This window comes from Poecilia reticulata, linkage group LG5, assembly GCF_000633615.1.
Source record: "Poecilia reticulata strain Guanapo linkage group LG5, Guppy_female_1.0+MT, whole genome shotgun sequence".
NCBI classification, from domain to species: domain Eukaryota; kingdom Metazoa; phylum Chordata; class Actinopteri; order Cyprinodontiformes; family Poeciliidae; genus Poecilia; species Poecilia reticulata.
In genome coordinates, this window is record NC_024335.1 from 11,309,031 (window position 1) to 11,333,633 (window position 24,603).

At 37.1% G+C, this 24,603-nt stretch overlaps 2 protein-coding genes across 2 annotated transcripts; one reads left to right on the forward strand and one right to left on the reverse strand.

Annotated features, from left to right (window-relative positions):
• Nucleotides 1-4,715: 4,715 nt before the first annotated feature.
• pkp1b (plakophilin 1b) lies at nt 4,716-15,560 on the forward strand. Its single transcript, XM_008408975.2, has 13 exons — nt 4,716-5,009; nt 6,056-6,153; nt 6,816-7,252; nt 7,384-7,525; nt 8,548-8,755; nt 9,015-9,171; nt 11,766-11,883; nt 12,043-12,219; nt 12,442-12,612; nt 13,724-13,877; nt 14,047-14,233; nt 14,354-14,438; nt 14,847-15,560. The coding sequence occupies exons 1-13, from the start codon at nt 4,817-4,819 to the stop codon at nt 14,919-14,921; spliced, it is 2,202 nt and encodes a 733-aa protein (XP_008407197.1). The 5' UTR covers nt 4,716-4,816; the 3' UTR covers nt 14,922-15,560.
• Nucleotides 15,561-15,918: 358 nt separating this feature from the next.
• Nucleotides 15,919-23,815, reverse strand: LOC103464708 (troponin T, cardiac muscle isoforms-like). The gene is made up of 12 exons (XM_008408976.2): nt 23,656-23,815; nt 23,510-23,563; nt 21,238-21,268; nt 21,132-21,153; nt 20,096-20,159; nt 19,894-20,010; nt 19,701-19,778; nt 19,459-19,560; nt 19,251-19,360; nt 19,070-19,160; nt 17,919-17,959; nt 15,919-16,219 (listed from the first exon to the last, which is right to left on the reverse strand). Exons 2-12 carry the CDS (start codon nt 23,537-23,539, stop codon nt 16,180-16,182), a joined length of 726 nt encoding a protein of 241 aa, XP_008407198.1. The 5' UTR covers nt 23,540-23,563; nt 23,656-23,815; the 3' UTR covers nt 15,919-16,179.
• Nucleotides 23,816-24,603: the final 788 nt, after the last annotated feature.

Sequence of the window (24,603 nt, forward strand, 5' to 3'; positions counted from 1 at the left end):
CTAGAAGAATGAAACATTTCTGAAAGTAGTGCAGGACACATGCTTTGACATTTTTATACTTTTATAGTCATATGCAGACCTTTATAGCTCCTAGGTTTCCCTCTATGCAGCTGCAGTATATAGATATGCTTCCTAGTACACAGCAATTCCATAAAATGTTGCTGTGGTGCTTTAAAAGTCTTAAATATATATATTTTTTGCATAATTAAGCCTCGGGTCTGACGTCCATTCCACCCACCCGTACTTTGACTGGGACCAGTTGTTTTGGCATTGAATTTCATGTGTGGCATTACTGACTCCTACAAACCATCACGCAGCAGCTGTGGGCCAGGTTGTGATTGTTACGATGTGCTTTGAAGCTAAGAGAAAGTTCTCCGACCTAGAAGTAGCAGACACTTCGAACGGTTTACATTTCAGTTTTATTTTTCTGTAGTTACTGTAAGAATAACTATGAAGTTGTTAAAACATTTCAGTTTTTTATTCTAAGTTGAGAGGTAAATTTATCTGCATGTCTGTTTTTTCTTGCTAACCATAATTAATTATTAATGTTTGTTTTAGAGACAATCTGCACTCCTGTTCCATGTATTATTAAGCTACGGAAATAGTTTGAATTGACTGCTTGTAAATTTGACCTTTTTGATCATCAAAACTATTTTTTAACAAAGTTTTCTGGATGACTGAAATTTTTAAGATGAATAATATATTATTAGTTATGTTGATTTACATTACATTTGCTTATTTTGTGCTGCCACATGACTGAATGTGTTGCTCTAAAACCATGATGTGAAGCACTTGGTAGTTCTTAAACATTTTGTTCATTCCCCTGCAAAGATTGTGATGAAGATGAATCATGGAAGCAATAATAAATAATTTATAAATGCCACCATACTGTTTCAAATTTATATTGTTTTTTTTGTTTGTTTGTTTTTTTTTTTGCAAAAATATTCGTGCTCTTAATATTTTTCCCATGTTACAATTCAGATGCTGATGTCTTTATTGGAACGTTTCCTCTTATTATACTTTGACAACGTGTTCTTTGTTGGTCTATCATAAAATTCTAAATATATTCAAGTTTTAAGGAGATACAAAAAAGGAGCACAAACAACACAGCACATTTTGGCAAAAAGATTCAGACATTCACCACCAGAGGGCGGTCTTTCTGTATTTGACGGACTTTTAAATGGTTTGTACAACAAACATCACTGCAGATTTCAAGAAAGGTGACACAGTAGGATTATACAAAATTGCCAGCTGCCACATGTACACCCAGAGGGCAGCACTACCCTTGGGTGTGTTCCTTTAAACGGTTTTTTTTCCCCAAACGGTCACATGAATAATACATTATATTTGGAGGCTATTCTGTATACTTGTCCATGTGAAGAAGGCAGATTCTGTGCCGCCAATTTTCCTGGAGTCAAACCTGATTTCAAATCCAGTTGGTATCATATTGACTCACAAAATAATTAATTTATATTTTCCTAAATTAGAGCCAACTTGGAGCATGATTCAAACCTCTTATTTTACAAGTTACTTGGTGATGAGAAAATAAGGCTGTTTTGATATAATTTGCTGTACCGACTGAAAGGACTAGTTGTGTGTTTCATTACAACATAATCTTGTAAGCAGTGGTGGAGAAAGTACTCAAAAAATGTACTTAAGTAAAAGTACAAATACACAGACAAAAATTTACTCGAGTAAAAAAACTACCACATTAATATTTGTACTTAAGGAAAAGTAAAAACGTACTGGCTTTTAAAAATACTTAAGTATTAAAAGTAAAAGTACTTGCTGAATGCATTACCTAATCCCTAATACAATATCATTAAGTAAACCGATTGTATTTCATTTTAATACATTAGAAATGTGCCAGTTTAATGAACAATGCCACAGATAAAGCATGTTTTTATTATGTTTACTCTGTAACATAGTTTAGACTTAGATATGTGAGCATCAGAATTTCAGGGATGGAAACATCTCGTCTCCTGTCCTTTTTTTGCCACTAGTGGCTTTTATTTTTAAAGAAATCCAACAGAAAGGGGATGATGGAAAGAAGGTGGGTGGGAGAGGACAGGCAACCAAGGAGCCACGTAGTAGAGTTGTAAAGACCACCTACCCAAGACCAAGTCAAGACCAGCACTATACGCTACATGACACAAAAAATTAAGTTTTACCTATCAAAATTGATTCTCAAATTGATCTTAAAGATCCACATTCCCATAAACACCTAGATATTAATTACTTGGAGCTTAAATAAATTTAATCAGTAAAGATCCGTCCAGAAGAATCGGCATATCACTATATTGCACTTTGGTCACAATGTTGTCCCATATATGCGATACCTCAGTCAACACCTCCACACAATAATTCAGGGCATGAGTGACAACTTTTTTTCATCGCAGATGCAAAATATGTGTCCCAGTACAGCTAGCTTTGCTAGCAACACGTCCACGGATCTTACCTTTCTTTAAGCTTTCCTTCCAAGTGACGCTAAAAGTTGGACGAAGTCCCCACCGTCTGTGAAAGCGAAGAGCTGCTGATTTTACATGTCGCCATATCAATTTATGCAGCGCTATTATATTACTGGCGATTAGACAGACACCTTCTCCCGCTCAGAGGAAACCACTGCGCATGTCTGGAGCTCCGCGTGCGAGTAAAGGTGGAGCCGATGGGTGACAACAGACACGTAAGTCACGTTATTGTTCGGATTTTACGGCGCCACCTTAAATCCCTGAACTTCACATTTTAACGGACAAGAAGCGCAACTCGACTTGGATGTAACGAGTAACGCGACAGTTTTGTAGAAATGTAGTGAAGTAGAAAGTACAGATACTTACTGTAAAATGTAGTGGAGTAAAAGTAGAAAGAACCCATTATTAAATCTACTTAAGTAAAGTACAGATACACGAACATTGTACTTAAGTACAGTAACGAAGTACTTGTACTTCCTTACTTCCCACCACTGCTTGTAAGTAATCGTCTGTTTTGAGTTTCCAACTCGGATGCATTTTTTTTTTTAAATCATTTGAGTCAAATTCAAGAGCAGTCATACAATGATAGAATGCATTTATAATGTGTTCAGTATGTCAAAAATTACTACCTGATGCTAACCTATTAATTATGACTTTCAATCTCATAATTATGAGATTGAAAGTCATAATTTCGACTTTCAGTCTCATAATTATGACTTTGAAAGTCGAAATTATGACTTTAAATCTCATAATTATGATTTTGAAAGTCGAAATTATGACTTCCTGTTGGTCTTGTATTTTTTCTTTCATGGCGGAAATGGGCTTCCATAGGTACATCTAAAGTAATAACAATGTCCTTTAACATTTAGCCTGAAAAAAGTAAAAATCATATTTTAAACATATCTGTCACACACAGACTTCATCCATTTATTTCTGTTAATTTTGATAATTATAGCTCACATCTGATAAAAAAAAAAGTTATTTCTTCTGCAAATTTGAGTTATAAAAATTATAAAATGGATATTTATGTTGAAATATAAGCCTACTAAAAAACATACTGATACAAGGTATAGAAAGTGAGCTCAATACTTGGTTAGGGCTTCTTTTGCATAAACTACTACATTGACTCAGTATATCATAAAGGTCAGTCAGCCTACAGTGGAGCTGAGGTGTTAAGGAAGCATGGGTTGCTTTAATAGCAGCCTTCATAACAGCCTGTGCTGTTTGGTCTGGTGTCTTCCTCTTCACAATATTCCACAGATTTTCTATGAGGTTTAGGCCAGGAAAAGATATTTCATATCTGTAATTCTCAAGATAAGGAACCATAATGTACAACCTCTATAACAGAAGATGTAGTTTCTCCAAGTCATTTCTGACTGTGAAACCTTCACAGTGGAGCTTAAACTACTTGTATTCTGTGTGCCTCTGTACTCTTTCTCATGATCTTGACTCAGAAATGAAATGAAATTTTTCTTCAAGTGACTCCAGCTGCAGTGTTAAGAAAGTCCCTCGAATGCCATGGTTCTCCCTCTTGTTTTTGGACATTTTCAGTTACATTTTTTCCTTCAACTGAACTTTCCATTAACAGCATTATGTTAAGAGCCAGATATGTGAAAGTCACATATCTTTTGTAACTTATCTTATAAATTACCAAACTAACGGCTCCTGAATTGGTCCTATAGGATCATAACATAACATTTAAATAAAAATAATGTGTTGGTTTCATAATTTGCAAATTTCGAGAGAAGTTGAACTATGATTCTTAATTAGGTGTAATAACCATTCAAATGAATAGAAATAAAATATTGAAATACATATTCTGTGTAATTCACGATGTGTGAATTACGATATTTGTCACGATGTTTACTTTTTGAATGAAATTATTGAAGTAGCTGCTCGATAATATTCTTCCTTTTGGCCTGCACCTGTTGATAACCGGATCAAATAAAGTTAGTTTAATCACTAATGCAATGGTTTTATCCCCCACATCAAAGATAGACGTCGGTTTCACTCCATCCCATCTGTAATTGGGTCAGAAGAATAACTTTACCCAGAATAGGTATAGAGCCAAATACCTACGTAAATATTTACTGCCACAACTTCCTCCAGTTACTGCTCACGTTGTGGGAAAAAAAGGGAGTTGGCTGCTGTGTGCAGCTCGTCTATCCTGCAAGTAAAAGTCCAGTCTTGCAGGTCTATTGTGGTTTCATGTGGGCGCGGTCTCATCGCTCAGGGCAGGGCAGGGCAGCGCAGAGGAAGGTGAGCGGCTCACACTCTGCCGACGCCGACTCTCCTTCGGCTGCCAGATCCTTCGGATGTTGTGGTCGCCCTTCTAAAAGCTGAGCAAAATGTCGGGTGCGGATCCTCTGAAATCGGCGATTTCCATCAGGGGCGCGGACGACACGTCGCTGGCTCTGCCGTCGGCGAATGAGTATCATTCCCGGGAGCAGCGCGTCAGGGCGCAAGTGCAATCTCTGAGGAGGACGAAGTCGAGGCACTCCAGCAGCGGCAGGAGCGAATCTTCTTGTCTTTCCCCATCAAGTAAGAGGGGCCTTTGTTTTACTGTACACACAGTTCAGCAGGATATGGCAAATTTGAATTTAAGCTGGAGAAGTTTTCAAGTAAAAACGTGTTAAAGTTTCACATCTTAAGGCATTTATTTTATGGTGCAGAAAAAGAGAGAGGTCGATAAATTGTTTGTTTAATTTATTACACCGTCATAAATTTTGCTGGTTATATGAAGTGTACACAGGCTTTACTGTCCTTCTAGTGAAAAAAGATAAGAATACGATAGATTGCAGCTTACCTTCAGCTAAAAACATCTGCAATGATTTACCAGGAACTAGTTTTAGAATAAAAACATTTGAGTTTGTAGTTTTAAAAGTATTTTAATAAAGATTAATTATAACACCTAAAGAAGAGAACAAATGATTTACATGTATATTAATAAATTATTGGTTTCAAAAAACCCAAACATTCCCAAAATGGAGACTTATTCAATGGTGACGCAGTTTTTGAATTGAATTCAGTGAGTTAATGTTCAACTCTTTGTCCTAATCTTATGCGAATCACATCCATGCCAACACTGACAAAATATTTCTGATATGTCTTGATTATAAAAAGAAATATAGAACAGTTTGCTCATTCAATAACCCAATTTTTATTTATCTATTTTTGATGCAAATGCCATTTTACAGCTGCAGCCTCCTGAAAACTGCAGCTGTCAATTTATTATAAACGTGACATTAATAATAACAGCGGCTTATGGTTATCATTAAAATGTCAGTTTTATTGTTACCTGCTTGTTCTAAAGAAAATAAGAGTCCAATAATTTTTTTTTTTGGCTGTAACTTCAAACTTCAGTGCTTTTTTGTTTGTTTGTTTATTTCCGTCACCAATCGTTACTGGTTCTACATTTTCATAGCAATTCATACTTCAAGGGATAGACCGCAGATCAGAGGTGCCGTCACAGATTCAAAGCAGTTTATTGTTTTCCCACAGGCAAAGGATTTAAATCACTGGCTGCAAAAGAGGTGTGTGTTCTGAGCGCTCGATCGCAGCTAATAACCTTTCACTTCTCTCCCCAGGCCCCGAGTACGACTCTGTGTTTCTAGATGGCGCAAAGTCATCTCAGTTGAGTTCATCTAATGGAAGCGTATTTTTGAGCAATGGCTCCTCAAAAGTTGTGAGTTTTTTTTTTTCCTTCTTTATTGCTGACTTTTTCCCATTCGAGTGTTGTTTTCTTCTCAGTGATAGTTCTAATAGATCAGGGAATTTTAATGAGTTTATCTCCCAAAGCTACAGAAAAAAAGGCTTTTTTTTCTGTGTGGGTTTAGTTTCCTACCTGTTCAATCTTTGCTTCAGTCCAAACTTTGGTACTCCAAAGATGCTTATGTTATTTTTTTCTCTTTTTAAATATAATTTTCTTTGTGAAATTATTTAAAATGAGGTTTTTGGACTTTTTCAACCATACGTAGGATGTTGTTGAACTTTGACACTGGATTTTATTTAATTTCATAGCAAGTGCAAAACGTTACATTTTTAGAGATTTTCTGGAGATTTTTCTCCAGAGAAAGGGAGGAGCAGTGCAAGAAACTACTGCTCCTCCCTATAAATGAGAAAAACCTGTCCTAGATACTACACAACATTTTTATTTTCTTTGATAGAAATGAAACATTTTTAAAGCTCTCGTTTTACACAAAGAGTGGAAGGCATGCACCGCTGGGTCTCAGAAGTCAACAATCTGTCACAGTTTGGTTTGTTGTGTCATTGCTTCACTGCTGTCCTTTTAAGACATTATGCATCTCTCTTGCTAATCCTATTTTGTCTCTCTCTTCATTTCTCCAGTTTACCACAAACAGAAATATGAATAACCAACACATGATCGGTAACATGAAAAGAGCCAACATGAGGAAGCAGACTATGAATCACTATGAGAGCAGGCACAGCGCTGGTGGCGGTGTAGCCCGTCTGGGTCTTGCCAACACCAGTCGCAGCGAGCCCGGGCTGGTCTTTAACAACAGCGTCCCACGGCCGTCTGTCCTAATGCAGACACAACCAACCGTAGAACAGCGGGGCAACAGGAACACCTATGTGAAAAACCACAGCATCAGCAATCACTATATGAAGAGGACCGTCTCCCAAACCCACCCTCTGTATCCTTTAAATGGATCGGGTCAGATGCACAAGCACAGCCAGTACAGAGTCAGTCAACCTGAAATGAACAAGACGCGGTCGCAATACACCGTCACCGATTCTTCATCCAAGGCTCAAATAAACTCAGAGTGAGTCCGAAAATCACCCAAAAACTCACATCGTCTCCTAACTTCTCATATTAACAAACTGGATCAACTTAGCGAATTGTGTTTAGAGGTTATTTATGACATACACTGAAATTCATTTTTTTCTTTTTCAGAGTAAATGGAAACAGTGTGAGTTCTAACATCACTATGCAGGAAGCTGTGCTGCTTCTTTCCAGCAAAGATGAGAAACTCCAAAACGGTGGCGCTTCCTACATTCAGCACAACACTTTCATTAACGACAAAGCAAAAGAAGAGGTGCCTCAACTTATTCTGATTGCAACACTCTTTCTGTTCTGTTTGAATGTCTTGAATCATCCTGCTAAATCAAATTTGATACAATGTGCTCAGCATAAACTGTAGCTTCAGAAGAAGAATGTCAAACCTGGGTGCAAATCTCAGTTGGCAGTTTGTAATTTGCCCCCATGTAGATTCAGATTTTCTTAAAAGTATACTTTGCTTTTGGAGTGTTCCATTCTTTTGGAAGTTATTTTGGAGAATCTGTTTTTACACTTAGATGTGAGTTTGTGTGTGTGAATGGGGGTTTAGCTCTACGTTGGCCCTGTTCTCAGATTGATGACTTGTTGGGGATTGGAACAAACCTCCTTTAATCCTAGACAGGATTTAATATTTGATATTATTTTAAATTGTGTGCGCTAATAGACCTACAAACCATCTACCCTTGGTTATGTGCTCCTTTATTATAATTAGCTTTTATTTCATTGTCAACCTGCATTTGATTATTTACCAGGACATTATTAACTTTTATCTGTTGTAATTTTAAATCAGATCCATTTAAAGACTCTGCGGTAACAAAACCATGAAACTGGCTTCAGAAATTTAATCTACAAAAATGCAACTGAAGCGAAATATATTTTTAGGTTGAAGACAAATCAATCTACTCATTGTTTAATGAGAAAGGAGTAGAATTTGAAACAGACAAAATTATTACTTCAAGTTGAAGTGAGGGGGCAAAATGCAATATGTTAGACTCATGAGAATGAAAACAAATGTGAGCGTTCCTGAAAATCCCCTTTCCTTTGCTGGGTAATTTGAATCCAGCACAGGATATACTGAGTCCTGGCTCAGGGAGAGAAAGGTGAAAAAAAACTGATGAAATCCTCAAGAGAAAATGAAAAGAATCAAAGTTTTTTTTTTTTTTATTAAAAGTACAATTTACCCTTGTCAGCACTTTATTTCAAACATAGCCATTGTTTAATGATTAAAACCAATTATTTCTCAGTGTCTTTGTTAATCGATTAAATCTTATTGCCTTGCAGGTTTGTACTTTGAATGGTATCCCGCCCCTCGTGCGTCTGCTGCAAAGCCCCAACTCACAGGTCAAAGGCACGGCCTCTGCTGCCCTGCGAAATCTGACCTTTCAGAACAACAAAAACAAAGAAGAGATCCAACGCTGCGACGGCATACCCGAGGTGGTTGCTCAGCTCAGAGACTCAGAATCTGCAGAACTGGATAAACAGCTGACAGGTACACAGTAGCGATCTGAAATGTAAACCATATGTACGAGTACATGCACACAAAAGGCCAAATGAACAAGTAAGACAGAGAGCGGCTTGTTTTGGTGTCACACAATACTGTTAGGTTCTGGTGCTCTGTGAAAAGAGGCTGGTGCTTCAGTTATCCTGCTAAAACCCATTCTGCTTCATGCTGAAAATGATCAATTCAGCAGTTATTCCTATATTTGAATGGACTTAGCTTACATTTTGACTTTTCTTTTTTTCTCTAGGTCTTTTGTGGAATTTGTCGTCTGTAGACAACCTGAAGTCGGACCTGTTGAAGAATGCTCTGCCTGTTCTAATGGAGCGTGTGATTCTGCCTTACACGAAAGGCTCTAGAGATACTGTCAGTGCTGATGTCTTCTGCCACGCCACAGGATGCCTTCGGTGAGATACAGAGTCCAGCTTTGTGCTTGATGCGACTCTTCTGCATTTTAGACAATCCTCAGATTATCTTTTTTACATTTTTTTGTGGATTCCCACCACGATGCTAACATTTAAACTTGTTCAAAGCAGTTAGTGGAACTTGGTTTTGTGTATCACTTTTTTCCCCCAATCAGGCGAATTTATTTAGATTGAAGATTTGAGCTACAGAATTTAGGCTAGCACCAATTTTCAAAAATTTTTTCAATCACAACTGCCGACTTGGTCCTCTAAAACATGAAAGAGAGAAATGTGAAAAGAGAAGGAGTTACAAGATTATCTCCATTTATTCATCAAAGCATGACATTTTTTTATTTTCAGTAAATTCAAAAAGTATTCATGAAAGTGGATTATTTTTAACAATTGTTTTTAAAATGTGTATGTTTTTTATCTGATTATGTTTTAGCATAATACCTGCTGATACAGATTAGAGCTGAACAAGGAAACTAGTCAAATAAAAGGCCTATCTCTCTTTGAAAATGATAATACCTGGAGAAATTGGATGACAGGATGTGTCTGAACATGCAGTTTAAAGTGAATGAGGGTTTAGGTAACTGCAACTACAAACCCAGAAACAACACCATGGTGACGGCAACAGTTGCATGATGAATGTGATGAATGGAATCTCAATGGTTCTGTTCATTAAGACATTTCTTTTTTCTAATTTATATGTTTTTGTTGGAAAGGAAAAATGAATATCGATGCTGAAGAATCAGGCGCATTTTGCTTAAGGTGTTTGTTGCACATCTGGAGCCGTCAGACTCTCTGTGTCTGGGGAAAGAAATCCTCTTGCGTTCATTGCTAATTCCCTATTGTTGTTTTTCCTTACATAAACAATTTTTTTGTTTGTTTTTATCATTACGATGTCTAGAATCTGTGCTGTAGTATTAAAGCCTCTGCTGAGTTTATTCTCGAGTCTGACGGCTTTTCACGTCTAACCGTGTAACAAATGTTGAACAACACAAACCACTGTTAGAAATGTATAGCAACATGATGACAATCTACTGCATAACGATATGCATGGCTGCAGTGTTGAACGTTTGACTGACATCCAGGGGCATTGCGCAAGAGCTAAAATCGTAGTCTGCTTTATCAAAACATTAGCATAATCGGTGTTAAACGTTTCTCAACCCTCGGTGGCAGATGGCTGACATTTTTCCAACAACACAAACTTGTTGAAAACTAGGATATTTTTAGGTCTATACTAACATTTTTATGCTTCCATTGTTACATCAGACTGAATTTGAAATCCATCTGCTTGATGGCACTGTCTCTTTATTCGTCATTGCCCCAGTTATGAAAGAAAATAGCCCCATACATTGCTGAGTCCCTTACAGATGTTCTCTCTCTGTTACTTAAACAGTTAGTTAAAGTAGTACATTTGTTCAAATCTGGGGATGCTAGTTTATTCATTGGTAATTTCTGTTACCTGTGCTCGGTCCCACATACTTGAAAATGTGTTCATACACAAATTGTAAAATATTTGCTGAGACTTGTATTTTGTACAATTGTTAGTATAGATTCAGAAAAAAAAGAAGTTTCATTCAGCGCATGTCCAGGATTTCTGTGTGTTGACTCAGGGTTAGTCTGCTCGCTGTGAAGCTCCCACATGATAGTGCAGCCTACAGACTCAGACTGAGAGGATCTTTAAAGGCTTATGACGCCTTTGCAGGTGTTTTGAGTTAATTAGCTCATTAGGGAGTGACACCATGAGTTTCCAATAATTACGTTTTCCAAAGTACTCCCATTTTCTGAGACACAAAATTACAAGAAACAAAGGCTTTGTATATGTCGCTCTATGAATGACGACTGAGATGACTGGCAAGAAATATTGCACTTCTGCACAATATCCAAATATTTTGACATGACCCTGTGATTGGTGGGTGTTCTAAATAGGTACGCCAGTGACACATGTCATTATCGAGTTAAATCGTCTGAACTGTTCTGAACAGTTTGCCCTGAAAGTACCATCTTCTCTGTGTGCTGGCTTGCGTTTGTGCATGAGTGTAGGGACAGATAAGCCAGCCAGTTATTTGCTGAAGTCCAGTCAGGTCTGACCCAGTTGATTGTACGTATTCATCTAAACCACTGATTTACATCCCCTGATTTACAAACCGGCACTTTGAAAAGTATTCATATACCTCTGTGTACCCCCTATGAATGCTCGTTTTTCTACATCAACCCCTTTTAACACATTATTGAAATGTGTTAACGCTCCACTTATGCAGAATATTACTTCATAGTTCAAAGTTCACTTAGAGTAATCTGCCACAAGCTTCTTGATCCTGTAGTGATATGCATTCTTTCAAAAACTTTCTAGATTCTATTTTAATTTCAAATGATATGTGATTTGGATTGATTTTATACATATGTATTGTATTTGATATTTTTATTTTATGTCAAGAGTAGATTGTCTTTTAAGACTTGAGATTTTTTAAGCTTTTGCTTCAATGGTTGTTGTTTTTTTTGCTGCCTTTTTGTTTTTGTTGTTTGCATTGTGCAAATGAAATAACAACAAATTACTCAGACATGTACTCATAGGGCTTTGATTTCTTCAGAAACCTCAGCAGTCCAAATGAGGCCAGCAGACAGACGATGAGGAAATGTCGAGGTTTGATCGACGGCTTAGCCGCTTACATAAAAGAATGTGTGGAAAACAAGAAAACAGAAGATGAGGTAAAAACAGAAAAAGATTTGTATTTCTCAAGCTAAAGAAGCATAATTTTAAAAGAAAAGCTCAGTCAAAACTTCTATGTGAAGTTTGTGTCTCTGCGTGTGCATGTGTGTGTCATGTCTCCTGGTGTGTGTGTGTGTGTGTGTTTTTTATGTCCATAGGCTTTAGAACACTCTGTGAGCACTCTGCACAATCTGACATTTCACCTGGAAGAAGAATTTTCAAGTCTGTTCATCAACATAAATTCTCTGGCGAAGAATATGATGAGTAACGCCAGTCAAAATAACACCAACTCTGTTGGCTGCTTCAATGCACAAAGCAAACCCCTACAATCTGATGTGAGTCAGACAATTTCACTCAGCAGATCTTTGATGACTCCTAACAAAACCAACAATTATCGTTTGTCGTTTGTCTAGGCATAATGAACGGACATGAAGTAAATTAAGATAAAACATGCAGCTTGGTTTAGTTTAGTTTAGTTTAGTTTCATGTTGCTGTATCTCCATCATAGTGCTTCCCAAAAAAATGACTTTTTTAAAAACGTATTCTTTTTGATGTAGCGTCCCTTTGACTATGCAGTCATTGAGGATCCGCAGCCTAATGGAGCAGGCCTTTTGATCCACTCCAAAACGCTGAAGGATTACTTGTCTCTGATCCGCTTGACCGAGCGCCAATCGCTGCAGGATGCCTGCTGGGGCATACTGCAAAATCTCACTGCGCATGAAAGTGCTGTAAGTTACATTCACTCTATATGCAATTTAAATGCTAACATTGTCTAGTGCTGAGAATGAAAAAGGGATGCTTTTGTAAGAAGTTTTCATGTTAAAAAAAAAAATACAAAAGTACAAAAATGTCCCTATTATTAATGAGAAAATGTGTTGGAGATTCCTCCTCAGTGCTATTGTGTTGTTTTGCAGTTTGAACTTTTTCATGTTAGACATGTATCAGTTTTACGTACCACGGGGATGTTTTTTACCTGTTTTAAAATCTGTTCATTTGAAGTAAATATCTACAATATTCTCGTAGTCTATAATAAAGATATTGGCTCATGTGACTTTAACAAGTTTAAACCACCTAGAGGAGTTTGCGAATGATTATTTTTCTTTAATCAATGCAAAAGTAATATAACATTTTGTTTATTTATACATTGGATTTGAGCATTTCTATGGTTGTTTGTCTTCATTATCCATTGAAACAATTACTAAACAAACAAACTAATGCGTAGTAGTTAAGTATGTGGGTGTGAAATAATTTGTTTACAGGTGTAAAACAGAAGTAAGAGGGTCAAAAGGATAATGTACGACTGTTAAATGGGGGTCAAATTGGTAACTAGACAAATTCACAACAACCAATAGGGAATGTGAAGAATGTTTCTGAATTCAAAAGTATTTTGAATCGGAACAAAAAGAAATATGCATAATATGTTCCTACTTTTCTTGCCACAACAGATGTACTGCCAAGAATGCTGTGATTATTTTTTTAAAACACTTTTGGTGCACATGTGTCATTTTCACAATAAGTGCCACAAAATATCATTGTGAAATTTTAAGTCTGTACCTCCACATTGCACATATACCAATACTGTCGTTCTGTAGAAAAGTAGGTGCGACATTAGCCAGTCTCCAATGATGTCACTGCCAAAAAATCTTCAACTGTTATCACATTTCTCTGTTTGACGAGCAGTTTTATGTCACGTTGATATAATTTCCAGTAGCATTTAGACTTTAATTTAATCGCATGTTTTTACACGTTTAGCACTACAGAATAAAAGCCTGGTTATATTGTAGATTGATTTTAACATGTCCTAGGTTTATGAACCAGTATGCTTTTGTGTTTCTGCAGGTCTCTTATGTAATGAGTCAGATCATTGTGAAGAAACTGAATGGCATACATTATATCAGCCCCTTCTTAAAGTCAGATAAAGTCAACATGCAGAAGAGCGCAATGGGTTTGGTGGTAAATTTGATCAAGAACCCAAATCTGTGCAGTGTTGTTGGTAAGAGGCAGGTCACAACACAATCATGCTGTGTATGTCATGTTTCCTTGGTGAAATCCTGCAAATATTTGTGGCCTTGAAATCTGATATCTTGAATATGCATGTGCAACCTCACAAGTGTTTACTTGTGTTCTCTGCTAAATGTGTCTTATTGGACTTGTTACTTCAGGTGAAAAAGCCGTCCCAGACCTACTAAGTGTCCTCTCAAAAGACACGGCTGGAGCCAACGAGTCCGATGACGCTCTTGCTTTTGCCTGTCAGGCTGCCAGCGGCCTGGTTCTGAACAACGTTGAGTTGACCAAAAGACATTTAAGCGAAAAACTGATTAAATCCCTGAGCAGCATCAGCCAAAACTAGTAAGCTGACATAAATACAGATAGAAAATGTTCCCACTTGTGCCAAAAATAGATATAGATTTGTCTCGTCTGTCACATAAATTCAACTAATATGTTTCTACTTTTCTTTTCCTTTTTTAGTTATTTCCCCAAATCGAACAAAGCTGCTTCTGTTCTTCTCATCAGAATGTGGTCTAATAAAGAACTTCAGAGCTCTTTGAAAAAGGTGAGCTGAAGGCCAAAACTTGGATGACTTTGGGTGTGTCCTCTATGTTTCCTATGAGTAACTTGCATCAGACACAAAAGTTCACGCCTCACTTGGGAATTTGTGAGAAGTAGGATGAAAGGCTGCTGTATTAGTCATAGTTCCCATGAAAGTTTAAGCGAGAAAATATACTGCTACCGATAATGCTATGGAATCCAGTAGGTCAGGTTTGATGAATCACACATTCGACTTGATCTTTACACACGTACAACTCTGGTGCCAAGGTTTTACATTTCCACTTCAAAGTACATTAAGAATGTTTTATTAGCATGTTTGCAAGCTTTCTAATGTGTCTATTTTTGTTTACACAGTAATTACTAAGAGAGAGGAAAAAAAAACTGATTTTAGTGTGATTTATTTTTCCTACAGCTGGGGCTGAGCAAGTCTATGTTTATCAATGACACCACCATGGCAGTACAAAAATCTCTCCAAGTTGTGGATTAACACAACTTAAAAGATCAGCTGACGGCTTTTTATGCCCTGAAGAAACTCACCTGCGTCTGGACGTCATCAGGACCCAGAGCCAATGAGGCAGAGCATCGCTGCTTCAAACGTCAGAGAAAAAAAAAAAAAAAACGTTCCATAAGCTTTATATAAAGCATTTCTGCCCTGTGCATGTGCTGCAAGATATGTGTTTAATGTAGGAATAAAAGGTGAAGGAGAGGTTTGGCAGCAATAAAGTTCCTTACAACAGAATTGCTTGTATTGTTTTGTCAGTTACACGTCTTTTATGGTAAATTGCGTTTAGAAATTCAGCTTTCTTTTTTTTAAGTAACACTGCAAGATATTAATGTAATGTAGCAATGCTGTAAAATTGATATTGATTGTGCAAAATAAGCAGCAGTATAAAACATGTTTTATAAATGATATTGTATTAATCAATTTTTTTTTTCAGTTTTAGCTGTATTTCCACATGTGCAATTCAAAAATGTGCTATTTTGCTGTCAGAGTTGATGCAGTATCACTAGCAGATGTTTACTGCATATTTGGCAAAGGAGATGAACATGAATGAGAAAGGGGAGAAATGATTACCATTGTTTTGTAATGGTTTCTGCAGAATAAATATCTTTGCAAACCTTTTCACACCCTGTCATTGCTTCTTAATTTTGGCACTAGAGTTTGAAAAGCCTCTGGCAGTCAACCAGTCTTGCCTCACACAGCTTTCCCTACAGGAAAACAAATACATAAATAAAAATTATCTTTTACTGCATTTTGCCACAGTTTGACCCAGTTTCAACCAATCAAAAACTGAGAGATTTATATGACTGCATGACATAATTTGTGGAAAATCGAGAGGCAGAAATCAAGCCTTGGGTTGGTGGTGCCAGATTATAGAAACAAAGCTGGATTGTAGCCAGTCAGGGAGTCAAAACCTGATACCACTTAAGAAATGTAAGTTTTTAAACCTTATGTTAAGTTAAAAACAAACTGAAAACAAATCTTGTAATTTATTTGTTAATATCAGTGCTTTTATTCATCCCACAAATTTGTTTACAGACTTCAATAATCACTTGTCACCAAGCAGCTGCTTGGTTTAAACATTTTCAGTTCACTTTTTCCAAGTAAGCACATTATACAATATATTAGTTCAGAAATCTGAATTGGATCTGACTTGTTCAAATTTTAAACCCAATTATCAGTTCAATGGGACTTCCTGTAAGAATAACCGAGGTTGGCAGGCTGGCAGATTTTGCAGCACGTGTTACTTCCTCAGGCCTCGCTTGCTCCGGGTGCCTTTTGAGCTGAGAATGAAGATAAAGTCAGCAAAGATTTGACAATGCAGATGGGACACAAACTACGACATTTCTCCAAGTATAGAATCTTGAAATTACCAATTTACTCTGACTTTTGAGATTTTTAGCAAAGTCAGTGAATCAAGTAAACAATGTGTTGCTTTGTCTAAAGTAAAATATCAAATAAGGTAAAAGCTTGAAGTAAAACTTTAAGGTTTGACTGGGGTTAATGTAGGAATAATGTAGGAATAACCCCAGCCTGTGTTCTGTGTTTTATTTTCCAGAACACAGGGGAGTGAAACTCATTAAATACTCATCATGCAACATTTTTTATGCAGTGACTCCTTTTGTGCAATGCCATTTGTTCAGCATTACATGTCAGTGTTGTTGCTGCGGTATTGATGAATAGACACCATACTAAAGGTGAATTCATGTGGCTCGTTGGTTGCCACAGCAACCATAGCAAATATTTGTGCAATATACACACGTACACTCAAAACGTATGTTTGTATATAATTGCAAACAAGTGGGATGTGACCAAAGGCCGTTCTAAATTTAAACACAGTTCATTCATATGTGAAATATTTCCTGTGCACACATTGTTTACAGAGTACTGTCACTGTGCATAGCTTTGATAATAGCTGTGGAAACCAATGAGTCACTTCTGAAGAAACATTTATTATGCTGAATGTCCATGATCGATACTGAAGCGACAACACTGACAGAAGAGGAGTGACTGCATAAAAACATTGCATGATGAGAATTTAACTTCAGGAGTTACTGAATTTCACTCCCCTGACTTTTGTGAAATAAATGACTGAACAATAATCCCAGTCACAGTCTTGATCTTTTACATTGAACAAATGCTATTCTTTTTTTTTTTACTGTATGTTCAAAATGTTTTGAATTTTAGGATAGCAGTTTTTTATTATTAATTATGGGGTTGCATTTTTTTATTAAATGTATTCAGTTTTATGTATAAATATTTCTCTAACAAATGGTTTTTCAACTTAATTTAGTAAAAAGTTAATCAGTCAAACTGCAGATAAAAAAAAAACTTGGGAGGACAAAATATTCTAACACATAAACCCCAACTGACCTGTTTGAATTATGACTTTAAGTAGCCCTGCATGAGTATTACACATGATTTCAATGACAGCATGTAATACTAGCCACTGTTTAATTCTCAGCTACATGAGAAGAGATAATATCACCAAACAGCTGAGATAATAAGGCCTCTCAGCTGTTGTGCTTCCATTTTCAGCTCATTTATCCCCCGAGTCTGAATTCACATGCATGGTTTGGAAACATCCTGCTGCTGATTGGTCAAAAACGTTTGCTTACTCTGTTTTTGTATAGCCAATGTGTTTGGCGGAGTGTGAACAGGAAGATTAAGACCTAGCTATGTTGCTTCCGGTAACTTTAAAAAGTTTTCAAACCCTCGGGCCCAGATTTTATTCTATTATATTTGGATTTTAAGTGGCTAATGTAAAAGGGAAGAAAAAATAAGAACGTTTTTTTTTTTTTCAAGTTTTTGCACAAATAAAAACCTTAACATGTGAAACTGGGATGGAGGATGCAGGACATTGAATCTGCAATTAGACTTGCTCAATAAAATTTGTGTGTATTTATTGCTGTATTCATGAGCCAATTTGCCATTATTTCCCTTCTTTGCTTCCACAAAGACAGAAAAACAGAAAAGACTTACATTTTCTGATGATCGCTCACCCGATTCCTGAGCACTGTGATCTGCACAATAAAGTACAAACAGTCTTAAATTTAAATTTCTAACATAAATCTGTTCTTTGTCTGATAGTTTTTTTCTATTGTCTGACTAAACCCAGTCAGCCTTTTGCTTAATAACTCCTGAACATTGGCAACTGGTCCCCTTTTAGGACCTTTTTAAGATAAGCAGGTCCAGACATCAGATGCACAAATGGATGAATTTGAATAAGCATAAAAACTTAGACTTCAGACATGTAAAAAAGCAGTGTTTTCATCTTGCCATGTCCTTAAATCTACTAATTCAAAGTAAAAAGGGGGAAAAGGAGTTTTTGTTCAATGGTCAAAACAACCCCCACCAGAGGGATGACAAGTGGAATTTGTCCGTCTGAAATGCTCTGCAAAAAGGGCCTTCAAAATCAAAAAATCTGAAAAACATGCAAAACCTTTCAAATTAAATATAGCATTTTCTGCAAGAACCCATTCCGTAAAGAGCCTACAAAAAGGAAAATGTTCGTTTGGAATTAGTGGAATTTTAATGATGTAAAGTCTTTGACACAGCAAATTAGCTTTAGTTATTTCACCATAAGCACTTAACTGGATGAAAGCATGCTGGAAGTAAACACGAGATCACGCTGATAAAAAGCTTCATTTCTCAGAAAATGACTTTCTAAGAGTGTGATTGAGGATATTCAGCTCAGCAAATTGAACACGTATTCTCTCTGAAGGAGAACTATAAGTGACATTTTGATCATGTTATGTAAGTCTGAATACATAGAAACACAAATACATGAAGCGTCCTTCAAAGTCTTGCATCCCTGAGAATCAGAAGTCTTAGAAGAGTCTTTCAGTACATGCGCGCCTTTGTAATGAACAATTGTTCAAAAATGTTATTTTTTTTAACGTGTTGAAAAGTGTCAGCTATGTCTCTATCGTATCTGCAAATTCCTAACAAAGCTTCTTTATCTGCTTAATTCCATTTGTAACAACACAGAAAGCTGTTTAGCTGTATTGTACATAATTTCTGCAAGTGTCCTTTAAAAACTTTCTTGTAGCTCTTTGTGCTGGAATGTTCCCATTCCAAACACAATCTTTGTACACAGTCAACAATGACAACAACAGTGTCAGCAGCTTTACCTCATACTTCTGCTTCGTGTACTTAAATTGAAGGTCAAATTTCTCTGCCTCAAGCTGCCGCATCCAGTCCCACATTTCCTTTGCTTTCTCTCTATAGACAGAAAAAAAAATCTTTGAATAGGTTAATTTTATTTAAGCTAAAAACTAATTACATCTTTTTGCGGCAATGGGTACTCCCAACCTCAGTTTGTCCTCCTTCAAGTGATCAATGTTCAGCTCCTTGCGGCGATCATTTAGGATCTTCCTCTTCTTTTCTCTTTCTGTTTGTCTTTTAGTTCCAGGCTGTGTTTGCTAGAAATCCATAGATCATCCATGGTAAATCATTTCACCTAGACATCATGTTGGATGTCAGTGAAAATAGTTTTCTGTACAGCTTGCAGATTTACTACCTTGAATCCGGTGAAACTCAGATTGGACAAAATCATCTTCTTCCTTGCATCGTCGTCTGCCTTCTTCTTAGCTTCCTCTTCCTCTTTCCTTGCTTTCTCTTCCTTATTGTTAGAAAGAAACAGATTTGATCTACAAATTGCATTTCGCCAGTAAGGACTTCAAATAAGCTATAGTTACTTGCTAAACTGCATCAGCAGCTGACAGCTTTTGAGGCCTGGGTATGTTTTCAGCTTCCACTCACAGCTAGTTTGGCCTGCCGTTCTCGTTCTCTCTCGGCTCTGATCTTCATCTGCTCAGCTCTCTCAGACCTGCGTTTATCCTGGGAAAAAACAACGAGGCAAACCCTAAGCATCAGGAGAAATCCTTTAAATTGAAACCTTTAAGAAATAGCATGGGAACTTTAATTTGCACCAGGAACGTTGAGGTAAACATACAATGCGATCTGTGAGCACAATCAGCTCTTCCTCTTCCTTCTTACGCTTCTCAAAGTGAGCTTCAATCAGCGTGTGCAGCTCAGTCAGGTCCTTTTCCATACGCTTCCTATGAATGTCCTGGAGTCAAGGTATGAAATATTAGGGGAAAACTTTACCACATCCAAGACAGTCAGTAAGTGGATTTGATCAACTATTCTCTTACGTCAAAGTCCACTTTTTCACCATCTGGGATCTTAGGAGGAGCCAAGCCAGGAACAAAAGTAGATCTGAAAGGGAAAGGGGAAATGCATTCAATATCATTATGTCTCTCATTGGAAACCATATTGTATAAAGCCTTGAACAACTATTTATACCCCTTTGAATGTCAATGTATTTTATTGTGATTTTATGTGTTATGAAGTGAGGATTAGCTTTTCAATTTTCTTAGAAATATATATTGAAACTGAGTTGCACACAGCTGATTTTCTCAAACTTACTAAATAACTAAATAAATTATGTTACCTAATCTCAGTATAAATAGAGCTGCTTTGTAAAGGCCAGACTGGTTTGTAAGAGAGCCTTAGTGAAAACCAAGGAACATAGCCAATTGGTGGCAAACTATAAAGTAATGAAGACGTGTGAAGCGGGATTAGATTATATAACACTGTCAGGCTTCAGTAACGTCACCTACATTCAACAGGTGGTAGGTGACAAAGCAAGAAGGTGTTCCCATTAAGTAAGACCATAATAGAACTGTTTACGTACGTGCTAAATGCTGTTTGGCTTTAAACTAACTCAGCATGTCATCCCAAACACACCAGACACATAGAGATTGCAGCATCATGCAAAATACAATTTTAGGATCAGTGTGGCCAGAATTGAAAATTCATCCAGTTTGACTGAATTTGACCTGCTATGCAATAGAAAATGACTAAACTTGCAGCTTCTCCATCCACCAAGCTGGCGACGACGTCAAAACAATAAACCTGCAGCTGAGTGGTCGTATGACGTTTTGATCCTACAACTGGATACCACACTTTTCTATTTTAATTTTGTTATATAAAATGTAAGCAATGTAACATTTTACTTTGCACGGTACAATGTTGTGTTCGTTTGTGCTTATCCATCACATCAAATCCACAAATAAATGAAAAGACTTGTGTTGTGATACAAACAAATGTGGAAAGGTTTAGGGGTATAAATAACTTTTCAAGACATTGTTAGTGATTGATGCAATAAAGTCTGAACTCAGGACTTACTTTATCTTGGGCTTTGAATCCTCTGTGTGTCAGAAATTTGATTAAAAAAAATTCAGATCCATAAAAGTAAAAAAGCATAGTTTAAACACAAAAAGGGACAGCTCACCTGTACCTCCCCCATTTTCCTCTGTGTTGTCTGTTGAAAGATTGACAGTAAGTCAAGACTTGATCTCAATATGTTTTTTGCATACAGGTAATCCTTGCCTGTTGTGGCTTATGATAGGAGCTGGTTGTCAATAACAACAGAGTTGTAGAGCCCTCAGGCAGGAACTGTTACAGAAAGTGAGTCAGTAAATTCTCTAACACTGAACGTCACTTATCACTGCTGATTGACAGGAAACATGCAAGGTATCCATGCATTTCTCTGTTAAAACCCTACAAATGTATTTTTAGATTACAGTCACTGATGACCTAGAAGTTTTCTCCACCCAAGTCTGTGAAGCCGAATGAAAAAGAAAAGGAACATACCAAGAAAATGTCCTGACCTACACAAACGTTGTCGTCTGTTATACATAATTGACTTTAAATGGGTGATAAAACCTACAACTAAGATTTCACTTTTGTCTTTATCTACCTCATCTTTTAATTAATAATAGTTTTGTCATCAAAAACACAATATAAAAAGGTTACACCATAACTTCAGTAACACTACAGATTAAGCAGAAAATAGACCTAATTGTAACGACTATATGAAAGGGTTGAGAAGTTTAACTTTAGCCTGCTTTTTGTTTTCATATTTATTCATCAAATTTTTCCCATAAATCTCACTGCAAGAGTTTGCTTTTGTATTCTTTCAAATATAAGATGGATGACGTATGAACAATGCTCTGTGAGACTGATATTGTTTTCCATCCTAACCCCACTCTAAGCTTCCGTGTTGTATTTCTTGTTTTTCATGGTGCTGTTTGCTCATAATGCTTTTCTAGCAAATCTCTCAGACTTTCACAGAGCAGCTGGATTTAAAATTAAAGTCCACACAATAGGACTGTGCTTAATAATTATGGGACATCTCATATGGGACAACGCAACAGCCAGACTTCTCACCAAATTCAGTGAATTCTGTCATATCACTCCTGTTCTATATTCACTACATTGGCTTCCAGTTGATTTTAAAATTCGTTTTAAAGTATTTGTGTTGATGTACAGAGCATTACTAAATTCAAATCATGTCAGCAGTTTTGTGTTGGTGAAAAAAGAAATAACTTTCTTTTTGCTTCCACTTCACAATTTTATGCTATGTTGTGCTGTGTTGACAAAATATGAAAAGGTTCAAAGGGTATTGATAGTTTTGCGCAGCAATCCAAAAAACAGCTCTTTTTCTTGTTTTTGCCTGCAGCTTTGACAGAAAATGCTTCCTAAGTAGGTTAAGTACTACATTTTTTCAGGTATCCTCATTAAGCCTGTTTGAGCAAATGTACGTCCGACAGTACGCCCCTCCAGTGGCTTACCGTCTTTTCATCGCAAAGACGGTAAGCCAACCTCCATTTAGGCAGACCTCTAAAAGCCAAAAAATTGCAAGTGGGTATTGTGTTTCAGCTCCTACTTCCCCAAGGACCTCTATGCAGAACACTGAGTGACCTACATTGCTCTGTAACAGGGACTGTACTATACACAGGAGGAGAGGCGGGTGCTGTTTAGTTTCAAGAGCGGTCAGACCGCACAGGCAGTGTCTTATATGGACAGATAAAGAGTGATGGCCATTCTGTTTCATGGTGACCTTTTGCACCCTTAGACATGAAAGAGAAGATCTTGTGGGATCATAACTAACTGCAGACAAAGTAGGCTAACTGTAAGGGCAAAGGTCAACCAGCAGAAAAACCCTTAGACAGCAGCTGCCTGTGTGTTGGCGCCAATTGGAGGAAAAAAACTGAAAACTGAGCAGTAGAAACAGCAGGATTGGTGATGCAATTCTGTGACTTAGAATCTTTAAATACAAAGTGTCAAAGTATAAAAAATGACAGAAACAGCAGTCACCTAACTCTGCATCCAGAAGATAATTATATGTTGTACATGGATGGACTGTAATGTTAAACCAAGAAATGTTCCTCTCTGCACAACAAAGCTTTAAAACTGTAATTAACTAAAACAAAGCATTTAAATTATAAATTCATTCATTATAACCCCGGCTCCTTTTTTATTGCTTCAGAAGCAGCTGGAAGGAGTGCCATGCAGCTGCCTGAATCTGCATCTTGTAAAACTCACTCCAGTGTCAAAATGTGAAGAATTATCCATCTCGTACATGAGTTCAGTGAACTGACAACGCTTTCTGCTTACCCCTGGGAAAAGAAGACAGACAAGAACAAGATTTTGTCTAAACTGATTCTATCAGTGCAAGCATAGCTTGGTTTTTCTCTCTGCAGAAACAAACTGAACACTCACTCATATGTGGCCTCTTCGGTGTCCGACATGTTTTAGGATGCAGCACCTACACACTGCAAAAGGTTTAGGTTAGACTGCATTTAAAACAGCAAAACAGAGTCAAAACGACAAACCAAACCTACATGCCTACATTGCAGGACCTTACCCAGATCTAGTGTGTGCTTCAGACAGGAGCAAGTAGGGAAATGTGTACCGTGTCCTTCTCTTTGGGTTCTAAGCTTTTAAACCCAGCAGAGGATCACATGGCAGCAAACAGCCCATGACTACAAGTGATGGGCACATACCTACAAACAGATGGTAGATGGCCTTAACTAGAATAGGAAAACATGCGTTGTCCATGGATCTGCATTGTCTATTTTTACCTTTCGAAGCTTCAGCAGTAGATCACAGGATTATTGCTTTGAAAAAGGTTTCACGATTACAGGTCTGCCCGACTCAGGCATGTTGCACTTAATCCTTATAAACCTGCTCCTACATGAACATGCAAATAAAGAAGCATGGCTGTCGCTCTTCTGACTCCAAAGCTGCCAAACATTAACAGCGAATACGGGGACTTGGGTGTTAACTTTTCAAACTTTTCCCTCAGTTGCCTTTTCAAAAGAGACAGTTTGTAAAATTGTGTCAGTGAGTACTATTACTGTAAGGGTTCAAATGAATTACCTATCACACCCTCCACAAGCTCAATCTTCTGCACTTTGCCTTTAATCTCATCTTTGCCTCTGCAAGCAATAACATGTTATCAGCAACAGCAGTTATGACCATGCCAAGCCCTTTGATAGTCCCTCTGTTTGCTTTAATGCCGCATTGGACACCACAGTGGGGATTATGACTCAGATGTCTCATCTGAGCTGAAGCCAAACTGCAGCTCTGTTTGTGGCGTTGTCAGGTTGGGAGTTTCACCTTCTGCCTAAGATATTTTTAATATGTCTACAAAATGTGTTGCTGGTTTGAGGACTTTTGTTTTGGCAAATCAAACTCTTATAAAAAATAAACAAGGCTTTTGTTTAAAAAAAACTTAAACAGCATTGCATTTTTTGTTGGGGGTGGGGTTTTATTGAGGGGACTAATTCTTAGGAAAATGTAATGCTGGTAA

Bases quoted from the DNA above. Each gene is read 5' to 3' on its own strand.
- LOC103464708 (XM_008408976.2), bottom strand. From the start codon at position 23,539: ATGTCGGACACCGAAGAGGCCACATATGAG. The intron at 19,361-19,458 runs GTAGTAAATCTG...ATGGATTTCTAG, and splicing joins TGAGTTTCACCGGATTCAAG to CAAACACAGCCTGGAACTAA. The intron at 16,220-17,918 runs GTAAGTCTTTTC...CTTCATTCTCAG, and splicing joins GTGAGCGATCATCAGAAAAT to CTCAAAAGGCACCCGGAGCA.
- pkp1b (XM_008408975.2), top strand. From the start codon at position 4,817: ATGTCGGGTGCGGATCCTCTGAAATCGGCGATTTCCATCAGGGGCGCG. The intron at 6,154-6,815 runs GTGAGTTTTTTT...TCATTTCTCCAG, and splicing joins GCAATGGCTCCTCAAAAGTT to TTTACCACAAACAGAAATAT. The intron at 11,884-12,042 runs GTAAAAACAGAA...TTATGTCCATAG, and splicing joins ACAAGAAAACAGAAGATGAG to GCTTTAGAACACTCTGTGAG.